General features: G+C 42.5%; 1 protein-coding gene across 3 annotated transcripts in view; it reads left to right on the plus strand.

Moving 5' to 3' along the window:
• mid2 (midline 2) overlaps positions 1 to 17,794 on the plus strand; it is a 134,994-nt gene that overhangs the window by 57,255 nt on the left and 59,945 nt on the right. For all 3 annotated transcript variants that reach the window (XM_068714910.1, XM_068714909.1, XM_068714911.1), the window contains one exon: positions 9,882 to 10,771. In XM_068714910.1, the coding sequence (XP_068571011.1) occupies positions 9,938 to 10,771 (834 nt within the window). In that variant the 5' untranslated portion in view covers positions 9,882 to 9,937. The remainder of the gene's footprint in view (positions 1 to 9,881; positions 10,772 to 17,794) is intronic.

The raw sequence follows: 17,794 nt of genomic DNA on the forward strand, positions 1-17,794 counted from the left end.
GTCATTTGTGTTTGTAATAATAGATTATTCCGAACTCACAAGCACAGCTAATTTTATTTCACTTTCAAAGTTGGGTGAAATGTAAAATCATGTTAAAATATAAAAAAAACCATTATTAATTAAAGTATAATTACAAAAAAAGGTAAATACTTAATTTATATACCAACTCATGTACTGTATTAATAGTTTATTCTGGAAAACAAAAAATATCAGTCTGTCATTGCTATGTAATTAGTTCCAAAACTTACTTTGGATGACATCCAACACGTCAATAACTGGACCAACACGCCAGTTTCCTATTGTGCCAACATCAGTCATGCAGAATTGTCTTGCGCCGTTGTGTGTTACATAATAATAGGAGTTTCCATCCACTGAAGCATGGTAAGGTGAACTGAGATAACTCGTCCCCAGAGTCCCGGCCACGTTTTCCCCATCAAGAGCCAACACTGGTAACCAGGGAATGAGAAAGCTAACTTGTACAGTGAGTCACAGTTCTGCCTGCTGCCTTTTTAATACTGCACTGATGTGGTGGAAGAGAGCAGGCTGACCTTGAAGACTGTCAGAAGCTTGCTATGCAATTGAAAAAGTGGCTTCTGTTGAAATTTTTTATTTCAAATCTGAAATGTTTCCCTTATAAGGACTCTTTCAGGCAGCTTGAGACTAAATCATTTAAAACAAAATACATAAACTAAATTACTTGTCCTTAAACGGACCAATCCTAAATTAATGAAACAAACGGGATATAAGAATTAAGCAACATAGTACCTTGAGATGGGTCCAAATGCAGCATTGTAGATTTATTTTGAAATTGGTTTCGTAATAGGAGCTGTCTCCTATGTAGCAGTGAGAGGGTTAAGCTTAAACTAGCCTGCTCAACTGCACTGAATGTGAAATGGAAACACCGGCTTGGCTGCATTACTGTTTACATTCTATGAATAGGAATCACATGTTTGATGAAACCAGACCGCTCTGAAGGCTGCGGAGAGAGAGTGAGAGAAAGGCAGGAAAAGACAGAGAGAGAGAGAGAGAGAGAGAGAGAGGGAGGAAAGATTGGGCGAGTGGAGGCGGTAAGAAGAGCGAGAGTAGAGGAAGAAGAGAGGAAAAGATGAAGGGAGACGGCGAGACTGAAGGGGGTGGCCAAAGGAAATCCTGGCCTGTTTATCATATGCTGAAGCATTCTTTTTTTATCCCATGCAGCGGCTGCATTGAGACACATGGCTTCTTTCAACGAGTGCTCGGAAATGTAACACAACAAGTTCAATGTGCTCCTTGATCCCACTTACATAATCAAATGTACAGTTTGGTGTCTTCTGGTCAACTTGAGGTTCTCTCATTTCCTTTTTCCGAAACCATAGCAGTGACTAAACTGGAGTCTCTTAGTGTCTGGCAAAACTCAGCAGTTCTGTTCCTGACATGTGTCCTACACTCGTGACTATATATTCAACCCAAATTGCTCAAATGAATTGCCCTCCCAAAAATGCAAGCATTCCATCCAGTAATGTGACTAAATTCCACTGAGTACACTCAAACAATGTCCCGTTTCTTTGTGGTTTAAATGCTCAGCTGAGGTGATTAGAATAAACGCCATGTTTCAGAGCTTCAGAGTTATGTTTGCTAACACGGCCACTAATGAAAGTGTCCATACAGCAGCGCTGCGTTAGTCATGTTAATGTGTGCCTCGCCAAAATGTGTGAGGGTCTGTGCTTTACCAACATCGCACAAACAGGCCAGCCATTCTCTGTGGGGAGACGTGTGTTGACTCCAGGTACGGTATTCTGTTACCTCATAAACTAATGAATGAAAGCGCCTTGTTTTAGAAAGGCGTAGCGCAAAGGCAGAGAGAGAGAGAGATCAAGCCGCCATCTTGTCGAGCCATGTTTGAGCATTTTCTTGCTCCATAAACATTTCAAGCTTTATTTTTTTATTTTTTTTATCCCAGGCAGCTTTTTAATAAGTAATGTTCAGTCTTGGGAAGCAATGGATTACATGGAATGGCGTTATGTAATTAGAACAATATACTACCACGTACACACAATACGACACAAAGATGGACAAGCATGCATTCTGCAGCAGTTTAGCAAGGTAGTCGTCACACACAGGTAGAAATAATAGGTGGTGTGGCCCCTTGTTGGTAAAAAAAAAAATGCTTTCACTGCAGAGACATTTTGCCATTATTTTGTATGTAAAGCATCAAGGGGGAACAAAATCATAATACAGTTATTGTATTATGCTATTGCAAAGCAGGGTGGTTTTCACACTGCTGCTTCAAGTTAAAATCAGGCTTTGGATAACAACAGTATTTTCAGATCTGGAATGCATAACAGGCACTGTACTGTGATTTTGTTCCCCTTTTTTGCTTTATGTAATAATGGCAAAATGTCAGCATTTTCTTTCCTCTTGTCTTTATTTGCATATTTGGTATCAAGGTAATGTAAGAGCATGGGAAAGTAATCAAGTTAGGGTATTTTAATATTGTGATACTTGGATTAGGTTACTGAATAACAGGTAATTGTATCGGAATACATTTTTGAAGTAACCCTCTCCTGGTATTGTTTTACTGTTTCAAGTTAGCAAGCTGGCGGATACATTCTTTAATTTGTTACCAGCATCTTTATTTGTTTGCCTGTTTGGAGCTATTTGTGGAATGCTCTCTGCATAACAACAGGTCCACAGCAGATTGAGGTCACAGACTACAAGCTGGGCTTGTCAGTTGAATAGCATCTGTCTTTGTTCAGCCCTGAACCACTGGAGAATCACCTGATGGCTCCCATGAATGCTGCTGGCCTTCAGAAGACCCCTAACTATTGTACTAGTGCACACTGGGGTTGAAAAGTTTAACCCAAACATTTTATGATTTGCCAGTTAAAACACTGTTTTGGCTTTCAAAAAAAAAAATACAAAGATTCAGTTGAAATACCAGTGAAGTGAAGCTAGCAAGTTTCTCTGGACTATTTGTTTAAAAGAATAGTTTGAATTTTTGGGAAGATTGATAGCACTCTGGTGTCTGCTGTAAATGTGAAGGTACAGCCAGCAACCGTTCACTCAGCTTAGCATGAGGACTGGAAACAGTGTAAAACATCTAGACTGGCTTTGCCAGACGATAAAAAAAATGAAAGCTCATTAATTAGCATCTCTTTTGTTTTATCCGTAAAAATTACAAGTTGAATGTTGCTGCCACTGTGACAAATGTTGCTGCCCAAAACCTGTCATTTTTTATTACAAAATGAAACAAAAAGAAATAACGTGTTCATTAGTGAGCTGGAAGGTGGATATTTTCTTATTTTGGAACGATTCGGGCTAGCTGATTCCCCCTCTTAGTCTTAATGCTAAGCTAAGCTAACCGTCCTCTGGCCCTAGCTTCATATTTATCATACAGACATGCAAGGCGTATCGATAAAAGTATTTCCCAAAATGTCCAACCATTTTATCAGTAAGGTACTCTACCTACAGACCTGTGTAATCAAAAACATCAATGGAGTGTGTGTGCTTGTAAGCCCAAACTCCCCTTTCTCATCTTTCTACAGAACAATACTAGTGTTGATAAATGGGCTCTGACTTATCCTGTAATCTGTTGGGAAGTTTTGTACTCATTTGAATTTTTTCCATCACTTGCAAAATAAGTCAATGAGTCACTGCCTTTGGCTTCACTAAACTACTCTTTAATCAGTTTGTTGAAACTATTTGTTTCCTAAATAATGTCTCAATTATTTTTCACCCACTACCAAAAAGCACATTGCTACAAAGAAAAATGTAGCCAATGAGAAGTGATAGCATTTTCTCACAATGACAATCCAAATGTTGTTTTTTTTCCTCCAGCTTTAACATCCCTTAGGTACACCATGACAATGTCTGAGGGTGTGTTTTCCAAATCCCCTGCAAAAGGAAAACGGCCGACCCCCTGCTGCTCTTGTTTACTGTCATCTTGCTCTCTGGGGCCTTTAAACCTCAACTGTGTGATTTACTGCTCCTCTTCCTTTACAGTGAAAAGCCTATGATTGACAGCCTCCAGTGAGATGGATAGATTCCAGTTACACTCATGGAGCAGAGAGTAGTGGGAGTGCTGGTGGAGGGATTGGGTGGGGGTCTGGGGGGTGGATGAGGGGTGGTACATCCACTGTCAATCTGAAAATGAACACCGGTGATTCACTGTAGAGTCTCACAGTGTTCAGGTTGAGTCGGCTGCCACTGATGGGTCTACTGGTGCTGGAGTGACCACGGACTCAAAGTCCATCTGTGTGTGTGTGTGTGTGTGTGTGTGTGTGTGTGTGTGTGTGTGTGTGTGTGTGTGTGTCAATGTGTTTGTTCAGGTTAGGGATCCTCATATGGATGTGCATACATGCGCCTTGTTGTTCATACCGTATAATCCACCTTGCACTGAGGCATGGCCTCTCCTGGAAGTGATCTTTTATTCTGCTTTCTACCCAGGGAACAAGTCTCTTTGATAGATGTCTAACATCTGGCTCTGGTTGCACCTCGGCACGTCCTTCGTGTCTTTGAAGTTTAGTGTTTTCAGTAAACGCTGGCTGGCTTGGGCCCTTTTGTGTGGAGTTTGCATGTTCTCCCCGTGTGAGCGTGGGGCTTCCTGCCACAGTCCACAAACCCACGCAAGTTGGATTAATTGTTGACTCACAATTGTCCGTTGGAATCTGAATGTGAACGTGAATGGTTGTCTGTCTGTAGGGTAGATTGAGATTATATAAATTGCATGTATGGAACAGGGGATATTCAATAAATGTAATCCTAGAACAAATAAGGTCATTACTATACAGGAATGCAAGAATCTGAGCTCTTGTGCTCTTGACGATGCTCCTTTTAAAATGAAGTATAACTGCTTCAGTGGGAGAGCCCTCGTGTCTTTGGTTCAGGGGTCTAGGTGTGGTGCTTTGTTTCAACCAGCCCCTTCATCCCAACATCATCGAGTGTCCATGAAGCTCCCGTTTTGGCTCTGCAGCTGTGCCACTACAATTCATGGGGGAGCAATTCAGTTTTTACAAGTGGATTGTTTATTCAAGGATAATCATCTTTGTTCCACAAATGCCTTTTCTCTAGGCTGATTCATGCGTCAACAAAGTGAATTTATACACATGCAAGTATACACCCAGGGGACTGTGCCTCTTTTATTGTGTTGATGTTTGCAAGATTACGAAATGTTACAAACCGTGACATCAGTATTTTCTATTTTAGGGCATTCTCCAAGGTCATGTCTCATAAAGTGTATCTAATTGAAGCATAGAACTTCTTCTGCACACACATACACTAGATACACATGCAGTCACACTGGGTCCTCGCATTGGGCAGCAGTTTGTCAGCACCCGTCATGGCCTTTAAAATGTTGCCCTCCACAGTAGCAAGGTAGCTGCTTGATTGTTTAAGACCTGAGCCGGCATTAGATGCATGATTGTAAACTGTGCTGTATTTAATTAAGCTCATACAAGTCCCCATTGGCAAAGCAAACACATTGGGATTTTGACTATTCAAATAAAGCAGCCTATAGCGTGAGACAAACCACAATCAGCGTTCTGCTTTTGGGGTGTCCGACTTGATTGCATTGTTGTCTAAGTCATCAAAGACATTGGCTGAAAAGGCTTTCTGTGTACGGATGTGGACTTGCACTTGTTCAAAGGCTGTCGGAAGCAAAAGTATAAAGCATGAGCCGATTAGAATTCACCGTCTGTTATGTGGGCGCTAAAGAAAATAATTTATCTAACCCTGCCTCTTCAGACAGACTAATGTTGAGTTGTTGTTTTTCATCTTCTTGTAACAAAAAAAGCTCTGAATGAGACCTAAGAATCTACATTAATCAGCACAACAATAGATCAGAGTGAGTGCCTCACAGCTTTATGTCTGTCTTTGTGTGTGTGTGTGTGTGTGTGTGTGTGTGTGTGTGTGTGTGTGCGCGCTTTGGTTTGTGTGTGCCTGTGTGTGTATGCCTGTGATGTGTGTGTGTGTGTGTGTGTGTGTGTGTGTGTGTGTGTGTGTGTGTGTGTGTTTTTCTCAAGCACCAGCTCAAGCTGTTCTGCTTCCAGATGGGACACTTCACCTTAACAAGAATGGCAGAGTAAGAGAAACAACAAGACAGAGAGAGTTTGAGCTTGTAAATGTTTGGCTCTGGCTGTGTGTGTGTGGATTTTTTGTGAATGTCTGTGTGAATGTGTGTGTGTGTGTGTGTGTGTGTGTGTGTGTGTGTGTGTGTGTGTGTGTGTGTGTGTGTGTGTGTGTGCGTGTGTGTGTATCTGTGCGAGCCTGTCAGCAGAAGAAACGGCTTCACCATGAAGCTAGCGTTTCAGTCCCCAAGTGGCTCAGCCGGCATTGTCTCCCCAGAGTGACACAGCTAAAGTGTAATGGGCCTGGTGATGGTACGTTAAAGCTTGGTGTTAATTATAACACCAAGCTTCGTTAAACACAGTCACATTAACATCAGCATGAGCGGCGCTGTTGGGCTCTGTCCTAGGGAATAAAGGGAGACTGATTTAGCGTACACGTCCGGGATGAGGGTCATGCACTCCCCTCTATTGATGAGATGAGCCTAATACATTGAGGGTTTGTATTCTGTTTCGGTCTCTGTCTACATAGTTGATTGTTTTCTGGTTGTGATTCTGCTGACAGTCGTACAATCCGACAGCATATTTACTGTGATGATATACGGTTTATTTCTGTGAGTAAGATGGGAATCAAGGGATTTGTGTGACTTCCTTTTGTTTTATTTGTGTAATACTTATGAACAGAGAGGCAGGATTGAAGTGCAATAACAAAAGTATTGCTTGACTTGAAGTTTCTCTTTAGTGTTCGTTTATGGTGCTGTGATGAAAAGATGTCGTTCTTTGCTGCATCAGTTTGACCTGATTCCAGAGTCAGTTCCACATGGTACGATGACCTGATGATCTTGAGTCAATGTGTATCCTGAGAGTCTTAATGAATGTGGGCCTTGTTTCCTGTTGTTGACATATTCCACTGACCCAGCAGTCACACAAAGCTGACCTGTTGTTCAGCCTAAAGCTGCTCTCAGTCACAGAGAACTTCATTCTTGGTGAAAATATCGGTCGTACTCACTTTAAAAGTTTTACCATCATTTACTCATTCTGATTTTACAGATTCTTGTCTTTAAAATTATTAAAATGTGTAGATATGAATTAAAGTTGTTTGTCTTGCTGAATTAACTGGAATTTTGTTTGGTTTTCTAGGTGAGAAGGGAAGTATCAACCTAAAAAATGGCTGCAGGTTGAATGAAAAAATAAATAAAATGACAAACTAATGATTACATGAAGTGTAAAGACCAGAGGTTTGTTCGGAGCATTTTGTCATATCTGCACCTTAAGCCGACAAGCAGAGGAGCCAGTGGTCTTGCTTGTCATCAAAAGGTCTTGAAGGTTGTCTTTGCCTCCCGTCATCACCTCCCCCCAAATCCTGTTTGGTTATTTCCATTCGTCTGCCCCTGGTTATCATGTGATACAGATAAATTAGACCTATTGTTGGCGTGGTGAAGCAGAACCTTGTGCGTGCTCGTGCTGTGGTTGCTCGCCTCTGATCTCTCTTTATCACTTCTACAGCCAGGCTGTGGAATAACAACCACATAAAGCATCTGATAAACAGCAGCCAAGGTGAATATTGGAGGAGGACATTATGTGCACATGTGCGCGCAGCTTTCTCATAGACAAATACCTCATATACGGCCTCACAAACCCAGCACGATGCCTTCCATCAGCGTAATATCTGCATGATTGGATGTGAGAAGTTATTTGTTTCCTTTCCAGATAATGAACTTTGTAAAGAAGCCGCTGTCTGCATATAACTACTTTCTTCAGTTGAGTGCCGTTCCAAGCACTTAGCGGCTGCTCAAATCGTGTTTGCTTTGAACACAGCTCAGTGTCGAGGCATGGTTTCTGGTGCAGCAGAAGGGAGGAGACTTTTGTTAGTGCAAATGAGTTTGAGCCTTTGAGCTCTGTTTCTGTATAGTCCTGTCTCCATCTTGTACTTTGCTGGTCTCAGGGATTATGGGAAGTTGTGTAGTTCTCTATGCATCTGAATTCACCCTACCAAGTGAGGAAAGTGTCACAGCACAATAAAGTTATTAGAAATAGGCTGTGGATGGCAGAGCTAACTCAATATACCTTAATATGGGTAATTACATCGTCAATAAGAGGACAAAGCCACACTTCAGCGTCATGTTTTGACAAAAGTTGTGAATTTATTTGTGTGGAGTCAAGCTTAACCGATTACGGTCATATCTCTGACGTATCTTAGCTGCAAAATGTGCAGTACATGTTTTTAGTGAAGCTGCAACGATTAGTAGATGAATCGATCAGTCAATCAACAGAAAATTGATTGGCAAATATTTTGATAATTGACTAATCATTTCATTTTTTTTTTTTAAGCAGAAATGCCAAATATTTTCATGTTTTAGCTTCTGACATGTAAGGATCTGATGATTTTCTTTGTCATATGAGAGAGTAAATAAAAAATCTCAAGCTGTTGGACCATTGGTCAGACAATACAAGCAAATTGGCGACTTCACCTAGTGAACTCGTAAATGCAAAATAAAAATTCTGCATTTTAATTTTTAGGGATTTAAAAAATGTTTTGTCTGTATTGACAAAGAGCCAGCCAGGCAAAAAAATACTGGGATGTTGATCAAAAATGAAATGCGGAGTGTGTCTGTTTAAAGGTGCTTGATTGTGAGTTATCAGTGTTGGAAAACCAGGAAGTTGAATGAACGGTAACTGGATAAGCCTACTGATAAGCACCCACTGTGCACACTCAAGCTCACTCATATCATTTCACTTTCTTACTTTGAAATTGTGTCTTTAGACAATGTTAGTGTCCTTCGTATCTGCTGCCCTTTTCTTGATAGTTTCTCACCTGTGAGTTACAGGTTTTTGTTGTGTCTCACCATAGTCCTGTAGACAATGACCTAAGCGTCAGAGCTCAGTCCCAGAAGTTTAATCCCTGTCCTGGAGGTGAACGTTTTGATTAGTCATAACCAGTAAAACCCAGTCATTGGTGAATCCTGAATGACTGGCGCAGAGGGAGACGAGGGCAGTCTTTCAGGAACAAACCTCAACTAATGAAATTGTCACTGTCACCTACCTGGGATCGTCCAGTTTAATACTGTAGTTTCACGGTGCCTGCTTTGTTTCTTTAAAAGGATGGAGAGCCACTGCAAGCTGCGCTACTATACAACTGAATCCGTGAGTGTGGAGGTTATTGGTGATTTCTCATGTCAGTGGTTTTAAGGCCACCCAGGGGAGACAGCTTGATATGTAGGCTACAAGGTGCAGAGAGTTGGAGGGCTTGGAGAAAGAGGCAGAGGATCTGAAATCAATCTTTGTGTATAGCTCAGTCCCCATTTTCACTGTCCCACTTGAAATTGTTGTTGGGATCATGCTTTAAAGGTTTAAATGTCCTCGAAGTGTTTATTGCTTGATAAGTCAAGCTGATCTTACCAAGGAATCCATGAAAAATAGACAAAGTCAGGTATGAGCTGGAGAAAGGCAGATGGCAATAAAATGTACGAGAAAGAATGAAAAGTTTTAAAATGTAAGGTTAAGAGTCCATCTCTGCTAAGCATCTGTCTCTCTCTTTCTCTACCGTTCTCTTCGCTCCATTTATTTGTTCTTCTTCCCTACTATTCAGTTAACCTTTATCCTCCCTGGTCGTGAAGTCGTTCCTCTTCTTCTGATACAGCGCTGCATGACTGATTCAGTTAAAATCAGAAACGGGTGAATGGGCAAATTGATGAGTTGCCTACACTTTTTCTCTGTTGCATTCAATAAAAGATAGCCAGGGAACGAAAGTGCAGTAAAGTTGAAGTTTCTACTGTAATTACGGGCCTATGTAATATGTATCAGTAAATTATCATACATATATCTTTCTTCTTCATGCAGGTGATCTGCCAGCTTCTGTGGGTTTTGATGTCACCTCTAGATTGGTTCTACTGAAGATGGAAACACTGGAGTCTGAGCTGACCTGCCCGATCTGCCTGGAGTTGTTTGAAGATCCCCTGCTCTTGCCCTGCGCCCACAGCCTGTGCTTTAACTGTGCCCACCGTATCCTGGTGTCTCACTGCTCCACCAGCAAGCCCCTCGAGTCCATATCGGCCTTTCAGTGCCCCACTTGTCGTTACGTCATCACGCTGAATCACCGCGGCCTGGAGGGCCTTAAGCGCAATGTGACGCTGCAGAACATCATTGACCGCTTTCAAAAGGCCTCCCTTAGCGGCCCCAATTCCCCCACTGAGAGCCGGCGCCTGCAGCCGCAGCGGCCCTACACCGCCACCATTAGCGGTACAATTGCTGGAACAATTGGCGGCGGCGGGGGTGGCACAAGTGGAAGCAGCGCCCGCGGCAGCCCGGCCACTTCCAGCCACTCCCACCCGCACGCCAATCACGCCAACCACACCAATCACACCAACCACACCAACGCAAACCACAGCCCAGCTGTTGTTGCGAAAATGGATCCGCGCATCAGCTGCCAGTTCTGCGAACAGGATCCGCCGCGTGAGGCTGTCAAGACGTGCGTCACGTGTGAGGTGTCATACTGCGACCGCTGCCTCCGCGCGACGCACCCTAACAAGAAGCCGTTCACCAGCCACCGCCTGGTGGAGCCGGTGCCCGACACCCACATCCGCGGCCTGACCTGCCTGGAGCACGAGAATGAGAAGGTCAACATGTACTGCTTGGTGGACGACCAGCTCATTTGTGCCCTCTGCAAGCTGGTGGGGCGCCACCGAGAGCACCAGGTGTCCTCACTCACTGAACGCTTTGATAAGCTCAAGGTTAGTCCTCTTTGTCCTTTTCCGTTAACAAAGCATGCGATAATGTCATATCAGCAACAATTTCTTTGTACTGCTCCTATACAATGGTGTTTGACTTGTGTGTCACAGAACCAAGGTAAGTCTACCATCTGGAACAAAATTTGATTGAAAAAGACTTATGATTTACTGTTGAGCTTGGGAGCTTATTCCCATTCTCACAAAGAGTTTTTCATTTGTAGCCTGCAACATTGAATATGATATCTTTGTTTGCAGTTTGCCTAACAGCAAAATCTTTAATCCATCCATTCCTACCTTGGGGATGTTCACTCTGTGCATTTCTGTTTACTATGAACTTTCAGCACTGCCACAATTGCATCATACACACTCACACCAGCCTTTGTTTAGCAAGAAGGACAGAAAGACAGATGGGGAAACAGAAAGAGCGAGAGAGACAACTGGGATGGTGTGCTGGCGAGAAAGGCAGAGAGAGACGGAGCGCAATAGGAACGCCGTCATTATAATAGTCGATGAGCTGGCATTCCCTGTGGCCACTGAGCTTTCAGAGGCTCTGCGTAAAGTCCAGGACTGCTGAATCAGGGTGAAAAACAAAAGAGAGAGGCACTAACTGGAGCTAATTCCACCACTAAAGACCTAAAGCACCCAGTCTCATCAGCTGGCCTAATAACTTTTAACACAAGTGTGTCTGTCTTTGGTGTATTTACATACCTCTTTATGCACCCTTTATCCAAAATGAAACATTATCACAGAAGCTTGCAGTGTAACTGATTTTACACTGGCACAACTAAAATTAATTGATTATTTAAGTCCCTGTCCCCAGGGTGCAAGGGTGTTGCCATGGTTTGATTGTCATGGTGTCAAATGAATGGCATTGAGTAGCACACAAAGTGAAAAAAATACTTGAGAAAGCATTATATTCGTGGTTTTAGGGCCTCATCTGTGGAAAAGTGTGTGTGTGTGTGTGTGTGTGTGTGTGTGTGTGTGTGTGTGTGTGTGTGTAGGTTGATTAAATTTTAATGGTCTTACATTTGTTTTTTTTTTCTATCACTCTACATTACAAAATTGTGAGTGTGAGAATGGGCTGGCAACGTTTCCGGAGACGTTGTTAACATTCCATGTACAACAAAAATCCATCACATTGTGTGATTCAGTAAAAACGCAATCCCACATTCTGTATTATTTATGATTTCTGCTACCAAAATTTCTGGCTCTCACTTTCAGTTTTGCATCAACATGTCAGCAAAATTCCACCTGTTCAGCACCTCACATCGACTTAACCCGCTGGAGCACAGAGTTTATTTTCACTAGCATTTACCCTTCTTTTTACACCTCCCCTTTTCTGCCAATGCCTTCTCCACAGACTGTGGGAGAGTTTACTGTAAGTAGCTAGCTAGCTCGCCCCCTCCTTTCCTCTCCACTCCATGGCTGGTTGTGGTTCTTTTGAACGTTCCCCAGCCAAGGCTTTGAACTTGCTTGACTTTGAAATCCCCAATCAACCCCAAATCTGGGAGGAGACCAGCTCCAGTTCAAGCTCCGGCTCAGCAGTGGCAGTGGCAGCTAACTTATAATCTTCTTCTCACTCGTGGCAAGGAGAGGAAGTCCTACTTGTGCATAGCTAATCATGGAAGATGTAGGTCAAAAAGGGCTGTGTGAATTCTACTGCATTCTCTGTGTGTTTGTAAGACTAGCTATAGTGAATCACACTGTGTAACCATAGGTTGTTATTGAAGAGTGTTCTGCAATGCCCCGTTGAGCTCCTTTAATTGGCCACACGTCAACCCTGCTTAAAAATTGCGCTCGGTTGCTTCTGTTTGACCCCGCCTCACTCCATTTGATCTCTGACCTCCGGATTACCCTTCACATTACTTCCTGTCTGTGTCTGCTGGGAGCTGCTCTGTCACTAAATGATTGCTCACACATTAAGGGGAAGGTAAGCTTACCTTGGGCAAGGAGGTTGGATATTTCAGAGAAGAAAATGCCAACAAGTTTTAGCGCTGAAAAAGAATGTGCCACAGCTGAAACCGCAGGGAAGTGAGTCAATTCCTCAGGCAGCTGCTAAGCAGAGCTCTTTGCTCAGAGGCAAAGACATTTGTGCCTTATAATTGGCAGACCTTGGTAATAGTCTTTTTTTGATATTTTTAAAAGACTGCAGCTTAAAGGTACTACACTCTAAATTTGTATTTGTTTTCACACTATCAGAGCCAATGAAACCACTTCCAGCTAACATACAACTTTCTGTTATAGCGGTGAATGTCTCATCACCTGCTGCTTTGGAAGAGTCTGTGGCTCATTAGTGTAATTTTGTGGCAGCCTAACAACCCCGAGCAGAGGCTGGGTAGACAACATTAAGGAGCTGAAGTGTGTGTTGTGTGCTCTCAGCAAAGGATTTTGGTCTTTTGTCTGTAATGTAACGCTGGAAGGTGAACAGTGTAACCTCAAAAGTGAAATTGCAACATTGTAGGTCTACCACGAGGTCAATGACTGGTCATAAATTAAAAGTGCAGGCTACATTCAGGTTAATTTGCATTTATTAATGCGAAGATGCAAAGCAGAGGTTTTGCAGAAGTACTGAACATGTGATTATTTTTAAGTGAACAGTCTCGCTTGGATACATAAGTATAGGTACAGGAGAAGAGTGTAGTAAAGAATGAACAGTGTTGCAAGGGGAAGAAGTCCAATTTCCAATCCTGGAAGATTGTAACTGAGATTGTTTTTTTTCCCTTTCAGACGAATCCTTTTGTGTTTCCATTTATGTTGGGATCTGTTTGTTAAAGGGCTTTTGGAAAGTATGCTTAAGATCACTTTCTGTACTGAAGCTATATAGCTGGAACCAGCAGCATGTTAGCCTTGTTTAGCATTTAGACTTTTAGTTTTTCGGCTGTTAGCAATTGCCAGGCAATAAGCAGTGACACCAGAAAGTTGCTGTTCCCGGCCAAGAGATAGTCCCACACATAACCCTGTTGTTTTTACACTTTGGTTGTTATACAGATCAAACAAATGAGATATAATGTGTGAAATTAGTGCGCTTTAGAGGTGCTGGTAGGCAGATATCGTTAGCTTTTGGCAGAGCCAGACTAGATTTCTCCCATTTGCAGTGCTAAGCTAAGCTAACAGGCTGCTGGCTTTCATCTAACTCTGGGCAAGAAAGCAAGCAAACGTATTTAAAAATGATGAATTATTCCTTTAATAAAGAACGGCTGAAAAGAGCAGATGCTTGTGAAGAAGGCAGACAATAAAAGTTCTTGTCTGGTATCCCAGGCTTGCAGTGATGTTGGGCTTGTACAAGTGTGCCGTCAGATTCAGCAAACGTTCCTAACTTCAGATAACTGTAAGAATGACCAGTGTAAGTATGAGGAATGCCATTTGTTTGTTAAATATGAGCGCCTGTAGCATAAGTAACGCCCCAATAATACCACACACGTCCTGCCCCATATATCCTATATTGAAGTCCTGCTTTTGAAGATCCATAAAGGAAAGTTTATCATTTTTAACAGCATTAGCAGCAGAATTAAGGGACCTACTAAAGGAAAGGGGGAATAAAAGGAGTGCTGTCAGTGCCGTGTCACCCGAGGGTCATACTGTCACTGAAATAAAGAAGAAATGGTTCGATGTGAAAAACGTCTTGCCACAGCAAGGCGATCGATGACTGCATGGAAAGGGGGTCATTTTACATTTTGAAATGTTCATATTGATATTTTTTGTGTGATACAATGGCATCAATAGCCACTTTAAATTAATGGTGATATTGTTAGCCTGTATGAATACATTTAGGGTTATATTAGCCTATAATTCAATTTTCAAACAGGATAATGTGATCATAATTATGAAGTGTAATTTATATAGGTTCATTTTTGGTAATGTAATTTAGAATCAATTAGTGAACAACTTGGGCTTGGTTAACAGCAGATTGATTGCACATGAGGTCTGGACCACTTGTAAATTGTGTTCATTCAAAATACAAAATGTAATTTACGAGAAAATTGGTGAATGCTGCACATTCTCCAAAATCCGTGGTACCTGCCACTTAATCACGACTTTGTTCATTCTAAAGGTTCTCGTATGAGGCCCATTGTCTGTAGAGTCACCTTGGAGCGCCGACATGTTTGTGTTCTAGTTCATGTGTCTGTGTTTCACTCACTTGCTCGCCAGCACCAAAACATCACACAGTAGTCATTATTTGATTAAAGAAAGACACCCGAATAAAAGGACAGGGAGAGAGACAGTAAGATGAGAAAGAAACTGAAATAAATAGAGAACGATGATCAATAGCTCACATCACTAGTTTAAGAAGTCTTTGTCTTCTCTTCTCCATTACTGGCAGTTCATTTACTGACTCTAAGGCTCTTGAGGGTTTGAAGTGTGTGTGCGTTAGCATCAAGTACTGAGCTGCCACGGTGGCAAAGCCTACAGCAGGGCCGCTGACATCTGTGACACTCGCACAACACTTGAAAAAAGCAGCAGATAAACGTAAAGACTCTGGATCTTCAACTCTCGGTGGCATCCCATGTGCACTTACCCTACAGCAATGGGATTTGTTGCGCATGCGTGTGTGTGTCTCCAAGGTCTTGACAGGTCTCACGCATACTCGTACCAGATGATAGAATATGTATATGAGAAGAATGAAGACATATGCAAAACATTTTCAAGCGATTATTGGATTAATTCCTGTTTTCGAAAGAGGCAAGTCATAGCACACTGACACCACCCACACTCCCCTCTCCTCTCCGACTTTTGCTCTCTAACTCTCCCCTCTCTTCATTCCCCTCTGTCTCTCCAGCCATGCTTCTTTCCCTTTATCCTCACCGTTTTCTTCCTTCACCCCCCCTCACCCCTCGTCTTCTACTTTTCCCCCTTCTAAGCTCCTTAAGGCACTGTCTAACTCTTCTTCTGTGCGATGTGTGCATCATGCCTGCTCCTGCTCCTGCTCCACTCCCGCTGTATTTACACCCATTTGCTTTGCTAGATCCAGAGGAGAGCTTCTGCATGTGTACATGATCACGTACACACACATCGCATCCATAACCCAAAAAACTTACTTGTACGTTCTGACTCTTGACACACACACACACACACACAGATACAGGCAAATATGCAAAATACAGTTCAGCTCATCTCATGTGATTGTACACCAAACACTAACTATTGATGTTAAGAGGAAATCAAAAGGCAGCGATGTCAAGTTTTCAACCAAGCTGAATTCTTTGTGTACACCAACTCTTAATTTCTCATCTTTTTTCTCACCCCACACTCTCTCTGCGGCTGTCCTCCCCCTCTGTCACTAAATTTCTCTCACTTTCTCTGTTTTGCATGCAGCCACATGAACATCATCCTTCCCACCTGCTTTCTGTCACTCTGTTTCTCTCTCTCTCTCCTCCCTCTCCCTCATTTGGCCCCTGGCCAATCTGCCTTGTTTTAGGTAACACCACTCCTCTCCGCCCGCAGTCGCCCACAAACCCACATACGCTGCTGCAGCAGCATATTGCTGGTGAGAGGGAGACTCACAGCCCTCCAGTGTGTTTGTGTGTGGGAGGGTATGTGATTGCCTTCAAATATGTGTACCTGTAAGCCGTATCTACAGGTGTGTGTGTGTGTGTGTGTGTGTGTGTGTGTGTGTGTGTGTGTGTGTGTGTGTGTGTGTGTGTGTGTGCACACCTGCGAGCACATGTGGGTGTGCATGTGTGTAGTAGCAGATGCTATTACCTCTGACATATGTGGAGTGATTGGGAGCTGAGTGTGAGATGCCAGGGGAAATCATGGCTCTCTATCTGGAGAACAGTGTGAGATGGAGCACACTTAGTCATGCTGACGGAACCACCAAGGATGTAGTAGAAAGCTTTTAGAGTCTGTGCGCGCCACTTCTGTGCCTACGTGCATTAACATGCCTATCGGGTAGCGTGCGTGAATGTGTGTGTTTGTGCACGAGCGAGTGCCTGTACTTCACTACTGTCAATGCATCATGCATGTGTTGTGAAAATATGTCACGGCAGCCTATCATGAAATTAAATGGGTCATGAAAAGAAAAAAAAAGCTTATCAAATCACTCCCAGGCACTGCATCATGCATATGCACAATTTATGCAGAAAGAAAGTGGAAAGCTTTTAAGAGCTTTGGTGTCAGCAGTGATACAATGCAATGCGGAAAAAAGGCATATAACCGGCATTACTCATCTGAGTTTTGTGTGTACTGTATGTTTGAAAGCTATGTACAAATGTATCCATCCCCATTTATCCATTATCCATTGATGCCCTCCCCCCCCCCTCTCACTTTCCTTCCATAAAGTCAGAGCAGGGTTCACTTTTGTAGCTGGGTCCTTGTTATTCACAGTTCAGGCAGCTATAGTGTGATACAGATTCACTGCTACAGGATGGTCCATGTGATCTACTGAAATAGATTAGCTGTAGTACACACTAAGGGCACTCCTAAAACTCCTATATCTGCAAATCAGTGTTGTTCATCATCTTTAAAATTGAAGTTCATGACCTAGAAAAAAGTTTAAATTTACTCTGCAATGTATACTTAAGGTGCTAAATTCTATATTCAACGCATTCAAATAAAAACATATAGTGGAGTAATGTCTACCTGAGCGCTTCCTCTGTGTGTGTCGTTATCTGAGCTTCACCTAGCTTTGTTGACATAGCCGAGCCGGCCGCACAGACTTTTAGTGCATGTTAGTGCATGTGAGCATGCCCCACTGGTTCATTCATAGCCGCCGCTCTGCACTGCGATACAATCTTGTACATAGCACCTTTAATTTACTCACTCAATTACATTTATTTGAAATAACTTATTTAACTTGTTTGTCTATGAAAGCCTATGAAATATGCGCGTTTGGTCTGCAAGCCTTAAATAATTTCCCAATTGTGTTAGTGTCCTATGGAGTAAATCTGTTTTAAGAACTTCTCACACTCCCAAGGATAAAATTCTCGCATGAAAATAGTCAACTTAAAAAAACTAAATATCAGTACAAAATATTCAGGACCATCAGCCTGTATCCCAATAGTTGACCTGTAAATCCATACTGGTTGA

The sequence above is a fragment of the Cebidichthys violaceus genome, unplaced genomic scaffold (assembly GCF_023349555.1).
Source record: "Cebidichthys violaceus isolate CVI_PGR_0920_01 unplaced genomic scaffold, fCebVio1.0.p SCAF_2, whole genome shotgun sequence".
Classification (NCBI taxonomy): Eukaryota; Metazoa; Chordata; class Actinopteri; order Perciformes; family Stichaeidae; genus Cebidichthys; species Cebidichthys violaceus.